The sequence below is a fragment of the Sinohyriopsis cumingii genome, chromosome 4 (assembly GCF_028554795.1).
Source record: "Sinohyriopsis cumingii isolate HCF-2022 chromosome 4, ASM2855479v2, whole genome shotgun sequence".
NCBI lineage: Eukaryota > Metazoa > Mollusca > Bivalvia > Unionida > Unionidae > Sinohyriopsis > Sinohyriopsis cumingii.
Genome location: NC_142964.1, coordinates 35,772,405 through 35,781,909, shown reverse-complemented (window position 1 = coordinate 35,781,909; position 9,505 = coordinate 35,772,405). Strand labels below are relative to the sequence as shown.

Here is a 9,505-nt window from a genome sequence, read left to right as displayed (position 1 = left end):
ACAACAACAACAACAACTTATTTTCAATAGCATTCGCAAATTAGCATGGTTTAGTAACAAAAGAAATGAAAATGAACGTCATCACAGAAATATGTATTTTGATAGTAAATGCACATAAATTTAACTTCTTGCTAAACGGGGTAATATTTGTTTACTGCAAGTGTAGCTTGATTTCCGTTATTTAATACAGTGACCAAGGTCAGTAAACATTTATGTAACAAGAACACATGCTAATATTTTAAATCATTTATTCACTGAACAATTTGAAGATGGACATGATTAATACATAACGACTTGTACTCAATTATCTTGGGTTATTCTAATAAAGCAAAAGACCAGACAGATATTTCCACGGTTCATCAGTCTTGCCAGTGAATGTCGTTGTACTGAGGCAGGCTAGACATGATGAAGACTCATGACATGTCAGCGTCCAAGCTTCAGGCGTTCATTAATACTGTACTAACATTTCAGTTGACTATAGAAACTGATCCAAAAGATGTGATTTTAAAAAAATCCGAATACAGGCCATTAACACCTGGACGAAGGAAAAGTGATACGTACATGGTACAGTATGTCTAATTCACGGACAAGGTATTGATACGAACAGATACAATTAAACCATCAGTACGTATCGCCATTACAAACTACTCATTTATGGAGTGTCTAAAAAGTATGTAGTCAGTAATCCATATAAGAAAACATTATAACACTTCATTTTTCAAAATAAATAAATCAGACAAAAGTGCTAAAATATATCTGAAGAAAACCTTGCTACTGTGCCCAAGACGGTCTTTACATTTGGTATAACGCTATATGCAAATATAAGAAAAACTTCCGTAACTGCTCTTGCTTGTTGTTCTTGTCATATAATAATAAAGCACGAACAAGGATCAAGGCAACAAGAAAGAACTATTACAAAAGAAAAAATGCTCTTCCATCGTAACTAATGGTAAAACGCGTCAGAAAAATTTCTTTCAGCTGTTACCTTGATCTTTGGTATACTTGCACCTTGTTACACTGAACACGCTACGAGTGGAATAAAGTCAGGATACCGGACTAAATTCTCCTTTGGAGAACAAACTTAGGAATAATTTATAAAGGCACAATTTTCAACCTTACTGAATGAAGTATATTGAAGATGTAAGAACTTCGAGTTTCTATTCAATTGTGCAACCTTATTAGGTGTTCAAAATGCTCTGTTTCAGACAGGATCTTTCGGAGATTGCAATTACGATATCAGGTATATAATGACATAGCTAGTAGCAAAATTGGCCATTTCTTTTCAAGTTAAAATTTTGCAATTTTAATAACGTTAAATGCAGGCTGATGACGTGCGAATTTTACCACATTTTTTTCGGATAATTGTTTTTCAAAAACTAATTTTGCAACAATCAAAACTGAATTACAAACTTTTTATTTTCTGTTTATGTTTTATTGTAAAATATAGGTAATAACTGTAAATACTGCAAGCTGAGGGGTGAAGGACGGGACATTATCTCTTAAAAAGTTGGATGTACATCCATATCGGTACTATTTTTTGCACTAAGTCCCTCATTAATTCCCTTCAATTGCGAACTGATTTTCATAAGTACCGATAAAAGGAAGTATTTCTGGCTGTGTGTGGTCACCAAGTGAATGCTGGGAAGTCAGTTGTAGTAGCTTACGAAGTCACCGTCAAATATTTATCAAAAAAACGCATGGAAAGTAAGTTATGCGGCGACACGAAAATGCATTGACAGCAAAAACTAATGTAACATTAAAAGGGAGCAGGAAGAAAGTATATGAGCATGACTTCATTGTAAAAAATGCCATTATAATATGTAAGGATTTCCAGTGTAGAAATACATTAAAGATGGGAATCGTCTGTTGCAGATTAGTCGGTGGCAGAAAGGTAATTCAGTGTCTCGGCGCTTGTAGATTCGTCTGCAAGTAAAAGGAAAATGGTATGTAAGATGGAATAATGCTTATCTTTTTATGCAATAAACAAAGTTTCTAAATCGGCCGGGTGAGATAGGGAGGGTCGGTATATGTTACATGTGAGATTATTTATTGGAGTCACGGCTTTTAAGTGAGCAATGCTCCTTTTAATAATGGAGCCTTCATCCTTTAGTGTCAAATGCTCCATTTATAGTGGAGTCTCAATCTTTAAGTGGCAAACGTGGAGTCACTGCCGTCAAATAGTTAATGTGTGATATATTTACGAACACTTTGACAAGGGAGCAATCTGTATCGTCATATATATATGTGCTGATACAGATTGCACCCTTGTCAAAGTGATATAAAGGTATTGTGTAAGGATTCAATAGCAATAACATGGAAATTTCATTGCATTGAACGAAAAGAACTATTTAAGTGTGTTTGTGTGTGTGTGTGTGTGTTCAAGAAATAAATGTTTCACTTGTGTATTTATTTTACAGAAACTAATTTCCTTTGAATTGAAGAATGAAAGACAAAACAATCTTGTTGACTCTAATTTTAGTATGGTTGATTGCAAAGAGTTCACACAACTTAAATGATGACTCCTGACAGCACGACCGGAGGCACGAGAGGGTCATAGATAGTTTCAGCCAGCCCAAGTGGGGTAATAACTATACCCCCTTGAAGTGAATTTACATCAGGTGGATCATATTGTAGTGTATTAGTGACCGTATACGACAGTTAAGGAATCGGTGTGCAATTTGTATAAGATGATTCGCTTGTGCCGAGTCCAATACTAATTGGACCACAATAATCTCGGATATAGTCGCTAATAAACTATATAACGAATTTATCCCACCAAAAGTCCTTTACATTAGACCCCAATAAAAGAGACATTCAACTGTGTGTTTGGAATAAGTTTTGATCCAAGATGCCTTGTGAAAGTGTTGACATCATCTGGATGATGACGGTCATATTGTACATTATGTCAGAAAGATACTAGACTTGTATACAACCAAATTGCTCTTATATCATTCTTACCGACTAATATAATTTTTATATTCTTCTTGTTTAAATTTGTTTATTTGGTATGCTTTGGGGTTTTTTTTATTTTTTTTTATCTCACCCAAATATTTCCCAATTTAAACATCCTCGGCATTTTTCATCGCGAGCTAATAAAATCATTGGCTGTAAATCCCGTCAAGCCTGTGTCAAAAAACACAAATGAGGTCACAATTGCGATCTGATGTGTCATCCCTAACAGGAATGTAAACAATAGTTTCAGGCTACTAACCCAGTGATTTCTTATTGTTTGTTTCATTACAAAGATGGATGAATAGCATTAACAATTAAAAACGCTGCCGATTGAATTTTTTTCCAACACCTAAGATAATTTTTTTCTTGGCATCCATGCAAAATGTTCACCGACCATATCTTATTGATATGGGAGGTACCACTACGACGACCTCTGAGTCTTCATCAAAGAATCGAATTTATTGGACTCGCATATGGAGAAACGATGATGTTCCGAATACATTTTTCCCAGGTCCTGCAGTATCATTCTGAACTATATCCACTTTTTCTGTAGGATAAAAGTATGATCCGAGTGTATGTCAGCGCAGTAAGTTATACAAAAATCATACATTTTGTTCGCCGGAAAATTACCTGCAAAAAAGAAATTCCTTGGGTGGCGCTCTACAGTTTCGTATTTTACATAAGGGTTAAAATTTTAAAGAAAACGAAATTCTCCGGCTTTCCTCACTGATCATACTGGCTATTTGAAAAAAAAAAGACCTTGTTTATTTTAAATATAGTTCAAAGAACCTTTAATTCCCTTTATTTTGGTGTATGACTCATAGGTGTAATATGGGTTATAGAGTATAAAGCTTGGCCTTACTCCAGATGCGCATCTTTCAAAAAAGTGCAAGCTCCACGTGGTCATTTTCACTGACTGAACTTCAGAGGTAAATTGTATAAAAGAGAGACGATAACTTTTTTTTAAATTTTATATATTTGGTAATTCATTTATTGCACTTTCAGAAGCTGGTCTTGTCTAGTCTGGTAAAATTCATTTTCCCTATTTTAATAGCTGCTAAGGATAATGTACTTTAGAAAAATCCAGGCTGATTTTTGGAGCACAAGGGAGCATTCAGTTTAGATAGCAGTGTGCTTAGATCATCTACAATTTCCAAAAGTACAATATCCAAAGAAATGTCAGCCACATTACATTAAAGTAGCATAGAGGTATGCCAACATTCTCTCCACTGTGTATGTTTTAAATGCAAACAACTTCACCTTACATTCGTCACTCTCTGAAAAGTACATAACAATTGGTGAGCGCCCCCTTGGTTTTTTTGTGCATTTTGATTGACTGTAGGATCGACCGAGATATTACAAATGGAGAAGAAGAAAAAAAATAGTTCGATCAGTCGTAACTTCTAGGTCATTCCTTCTTTCTTAAATAGTCTAAGTGGTACCAGGGAATATGTCATCTGTATATGACTCTTGTAAAACTTATGGTCAGAAATACAAATCTCATTGACGTTTTGGCCAGAACTTTAAGACAGATATCGATCACGACTGAAGAAAGAAAAACTACTCGCTTTGCTTTAGTTAGTTATTTCCAGGAACAACACCGCAGAAACCGTACGCTATGTCCCCAGCAAAGTACTGTCGTTTCGTGATAACTTATCTTAAAAAGCTGCAGCTATGTTTGCGTTTCTTTTTTCCATTTCTATCTTTTCCTCCGCCGCCTTACTTTTGTCGCATACCTACATTGTCTCTGTGACTGAAACGAAAGCGCCTCCCACTTTTCTACCTCCGCACACCTCACGGAAACCCGGAGATATAATAATAATTTTAGGAGTCATGAGAAACCCATTCCATAGGTGACTTATATACAAAAGATAAATACCAGATTTTGTAAGTTCCAGAAACTCGCTTTCTACTGTTTTGACATCCTTGTTACTGGAATTATCTTTTCTTTCCACCACTACGCTATTTCCAAAGTCAGAACCTTCTCTGGTTATTTTCTGAAAAAGTGTCTGTTTCTCCTCGAGATTAATAGCTCCAGTGTTTTGTTCCTTTTCTTTATCTGTGGAATGCACGTGATTATGTTCGTTTTCACGCTGCTTGATCTCAACAGTTTGATCATTGGTCTTATTAGCATAATTCTTGTCTTTCTCTTTTGTCGCATGAGATCTGTCAGACAATATCTTTTGTTTGGAAAATTTTTGATACTTAAGTTTTGTTGCACCAGTTGCAGTTCCGCCTATTGATAGCGTGACGTCAGAATTATCAGCAGCAGTGTTCGGCAGAGACTTGGATAACGCATTGTAAACTTCTTTCTTTCCCTTTGTTTCCTTGTACGATTCAGATTGCTCCTGTGTGGAAAAAAAATAAGAATGGTATTAAGTTTGATAATAATTGTCTTGGAATAAATTATGGTTTGGTTTTAAACAATCCGCATTGTTATTATTACAATACAAATACTTGGCTTTCAATACACAGGTTATTAATCTGAGAGTAAATGCAAAAAAAAAACTCTTCCTCAAAAATAGGCTCCATGAGAATGTTAGTAGATAAAGAACACTGGTTTTGTTGTACTCTTATTAGATAATACTTTTAAAAATACATATGAATATCCAATATTGTTTCAAGAAATATGGATCCAAACTATAAAGTAAAGCTTTACACATCTTTCACATTATTTGTATCTGTACTTATTTGCAATAATCTATGTCAGTTTGAGTATGAGATAAGTTATGGTTACCTTTTGTTGGTTTGTGTTTAATTTCCATCGGGAGAAATGAATCAGCACCTAAAAAGTATTAAAAGAAATAAACCTCATTTGAGAGAGCAGAACATCTCTCTCTTTCTCTAAATATATATATATATATATATATATATATATATATATATATATATATATATATATATATATATATATATATATATATATATATATATATATATATATATATAAAGAGAGAGAGAGAGAGAGAGAGCCTTTCTCAATCCTCCAAAGGACCGAATAAATCAGTTCATAGTTATATTAAAGGTAGAGAGGTTAAGTATACTTGATAAATTCTCAGACAGGAGACAACTATGCTACTAATTAGCATTATCAATATTTTATTTTAAAATAAAAAGATTTTTAAACGTTTTGAAACATTCCTAATGAGCAATTTTGTTCACATTTTATCCATAGCAGAGCACGTATAAAAATGTGACTCTAAGTTGATGGAAACAAACATTGAAAAGCTAAGTTTAAATTCTGATATATATTTGTATTGCTTAATATAAGACTCAAATCTTTGGATATTTCTTGGTAGTGTACAAAGAAAACTAGCAATGAGCTGCTAAGAACAGATGGGTTTAAAAAGGACAGTAGTTCAACAGAAATCAAAGCAAAATTACGAATCAAACGATAGCGATTTGAAAGTCACGAACTGAAATAAAAGCAAAGAAAAAAGCACTTGATGTTAACGTGGAAAGCAAAGATTGATAAACGATGAAAACTGAGTTGAAATTTGCGACGAAATGGGCATTTGTAATCGCAAAAAGGAGATCGAAGTGTACAAACGTTGATGGCCTGGGTCGTAATGAGGTCGAGCTTGGGGATATTTCAACTAAACTTCTGGCAAGTTATTAATGCTGTTTCCATTGTACCCGAAAACTTTAAACCTGCCAGGCTCGAAAGGAACGATATTATACCTTAACTATAAGAAAGAAACCGATTCTGAGTGAAAGAAACAAATACTCAGCGGCATGTATGAACAGTAAGCATTGAAATTTTCGTAGAGAAGGCAGATGTGTGTCCGATATATCCGAATTTTGAATTTGTAAGGTACTTTATATATCCTAAGCTGCGATGTGACAAAGGAAATTATTACATTCATAATATGATTGTTTGGATTCCGCTTGAAGCGTTAATATCATGATAATTATTTATATGTGATGTCGTATTTTTTTATTGTTGCATGCCTTTCTAACTGATATACACAAAGCACTACTTATCTGAAAAATGTCAACATGGGAAGCTTTAATTAGATCAAGGTTAGATTTATAGAATTTTCAGATTTCTTAACGTGAGTTCCTTGACTCGACTGCCACTTTTGCATGAAATAGGCATACCCCAAATAAAACGTAGAATTTGTTGTGTGTGTGTGTGTGGGGGGGGTTTGAAATGTTTTTGTTTTGTTTTAAGTTTGTGCTTGAATTCTTGCTAATAAAAAGCATCGTTACTACATGACCTGTAATTCTTAAAACTATAACCTGAGTTTGAACTTGAGAGTTTGATAGTTTGTTTCGACCAATCGCTAATGACGTTAGTTTTAAAAGGTTGTTTTTTATTGGCTGAGAGTGGGACTTTAATCCAAAATGTAGTTCAAGGTTGTAAGATCTCCAGCCTTTTTTAAAAACCTTTGCCGGCATATTAATAAAATATTCCATTTATTTCGGTATTACAATTATATGCTACTTATATATATATATATATATATATATATATATATATATATATATATATATATATATATATATATATATATATATATATATATATATATATCTATGTGTGTGTGTGTGTGTGTGTGTGTGTGTGTGTGTGTGAATCCATTTACCGAAATAAATGGATTCAAACTCAATATATTTTAATAAAAAATTACTTTCAATATAATTTATCAACTTACTTTTAATACAATTAAGAGAAAATTTAAATCTTGTTACTTGTACTAAAAAATTATGTCCTAATATTAAATCAAAAGTTTTACTCTGAAACGTGTATCTTACCCTACAGTATTTTTTTTTTTAAATTTCATCTGTATGTCATGTGAATTAAATTGTTCATTTCCAAAATGGATAAAAGCCATCTGAAAACATGTCCCTGTGTGTCTGTGTGTGTATCTTTTTATTTAAAATATTAGCATTTCTACAAAACAAATATAAGTGAATGTATATACATGCATACGCGTGTACAAGAAACCCCACAAAAACATGCACATAGGCAAGGACACACACACACACACACACACACACACACACACACACACACACACACACACACACATACATACATACATACATATATATATATATATATATATATATATATATATATATATATATATATATATATATATATATATATATATATATATATATATATATATATATATATATATATATATATATATATAAGGAAAAGGTGAGTAAGAAGGGTTATTTTCTCAAAGAAACACTTCATTCGGTGAAAACGTGAGAAAGAGGACATTATTCACGGTTATCAAGCACTCCATTTTCATAGCCACTACTCTTTTTCTATATAAAGTATGTTTCCACATGATTCCATTTAGTAAATAAATAACTTTTGTTGTTATGGATCTCCCAGGTCAGATTTAATAGGTTCAGATTTAAAATGAACTATCAATTCAAAGTATGTGTATGTGTTTTACCTTAAGGTTGACGTTTCTGTCTTTGTCCTTGTCTTTCTGTCGATCACTACGGTAATTATCGCTGTAGACACTCTTGTTTCCGCCTGAATATTTAGTGATAACGCTAGCTTTTGAGAGAGACGGAAACTGGGTGCTTTCGTATGTATATGTCCTAGAATAGTCTACTGGTAACTTCGGATATTGCTATAAAAAAAAGTAATTAGCATTGTAATTATATTTATATTCATGCAATTCGGCCTTGCCATAAACAAACAAAAAATATTCTGTTTGGATGAGTATTTTTGCAGTGTTTTATCTTAGCTACATTCGCGAACAGTTAATATTCTGCAAATATTAACGTCTGTGATAATCGATAAAAAGTAAACGTATAAATTAAGAACGGATCAAATTTGACGGACGATAAACAAATTAAAACATCGCAAATTATTCGTAATATTAGAAGCGCAAAATTTTGGCATCGCGAAACTAACACGCTTTACAATACGCTTCAGAAGGCCGTGTGTATGTAAGCGACCTACATCTTCCGTTGGCTCGGCTAGTGCGTATAAAAAAATATTTCCTTTCGTTCCTATATAGGTGTGATACATTTTTGCCCATGTGACAGAACTATGTGGGATTAACGGACTCATTTAAAGGTATAACATAGGAAGTTACACCCGAGGGTCTCGCGCAACATTCTGCCCACCGATGCATAATGAGGGATTTTTTCCCACACATTTGTGAAGAAAAAATGAGGGTCGAAATAAAACGGCGTATTTTGAATATTAGTGCAAATTTAAGATAACAAAACACCCACTGAACTTCCCACACCAGAACCTAGGGCGTTAAAATGTAGGTTTACACCGAAATATTCAGTATAAACTTTAAATGGCGTTGAAACACATATCAGCGTACAAAGAAAAAACCACCACCACCCCAAAAATAAAAAAATAAAAATAATAAGAACGAACAGCTGAAGTTTTCACACAAGAAAACAAAAACAATTATAACAACGGATTTCTCGACTCAAAACCAGGTCATAGTCTCTTGTACCTGTATCTAGGTCGATTACTGAAAAATATCCTGTGTTTATGGGGATATTGTCTTTAACCCTTTCACGTTTTAGGATATATATGTGTTACAATTAATGATTA

The 9,505-nt window shown here is 33.3% G+C and overlaps 1 protein-coding gene across 3 annotated transcripts in view; it reads right to left on the bottom strand.

Annotated features, from left to right (window-relative positions):
• Window positions 1-231: 231 nt before the first annotated feature.
• Window positions 232-9,505, bottom strand: part of LOC149800929 (uncharacterized) — a 31,865-nt gene continuing 22,591 nt past the window's right edge. For all 3 annotated transcript variants that reach the window (XM_089954234.1, XM_089954235.1, XM_089954233.1), the window contains exons 3-6: window positions 8,373-8,555; window positions 5,690-5,737; window positions 4,832-5,300; window positions 232-1,923 (exon numbers count right to left, since the gene is read on the bottom strand). In XM_089954234.1, the coding sequence (XP_089810360.1) occupies window positions 1,874-1,923; window positions 4,832-5,300; window positions 5,690-5,737; window positions 8,373-8,555 (750 nt within the window). In that variant the 3' untranslated portion in view covers window positions 232-1,873. The remainder of the gene's footprint in view (window positions 1,924-4,831; window positions 5,301-5,689; window positions 5,738-8,372; window positions 8,556-9,505) is intronic.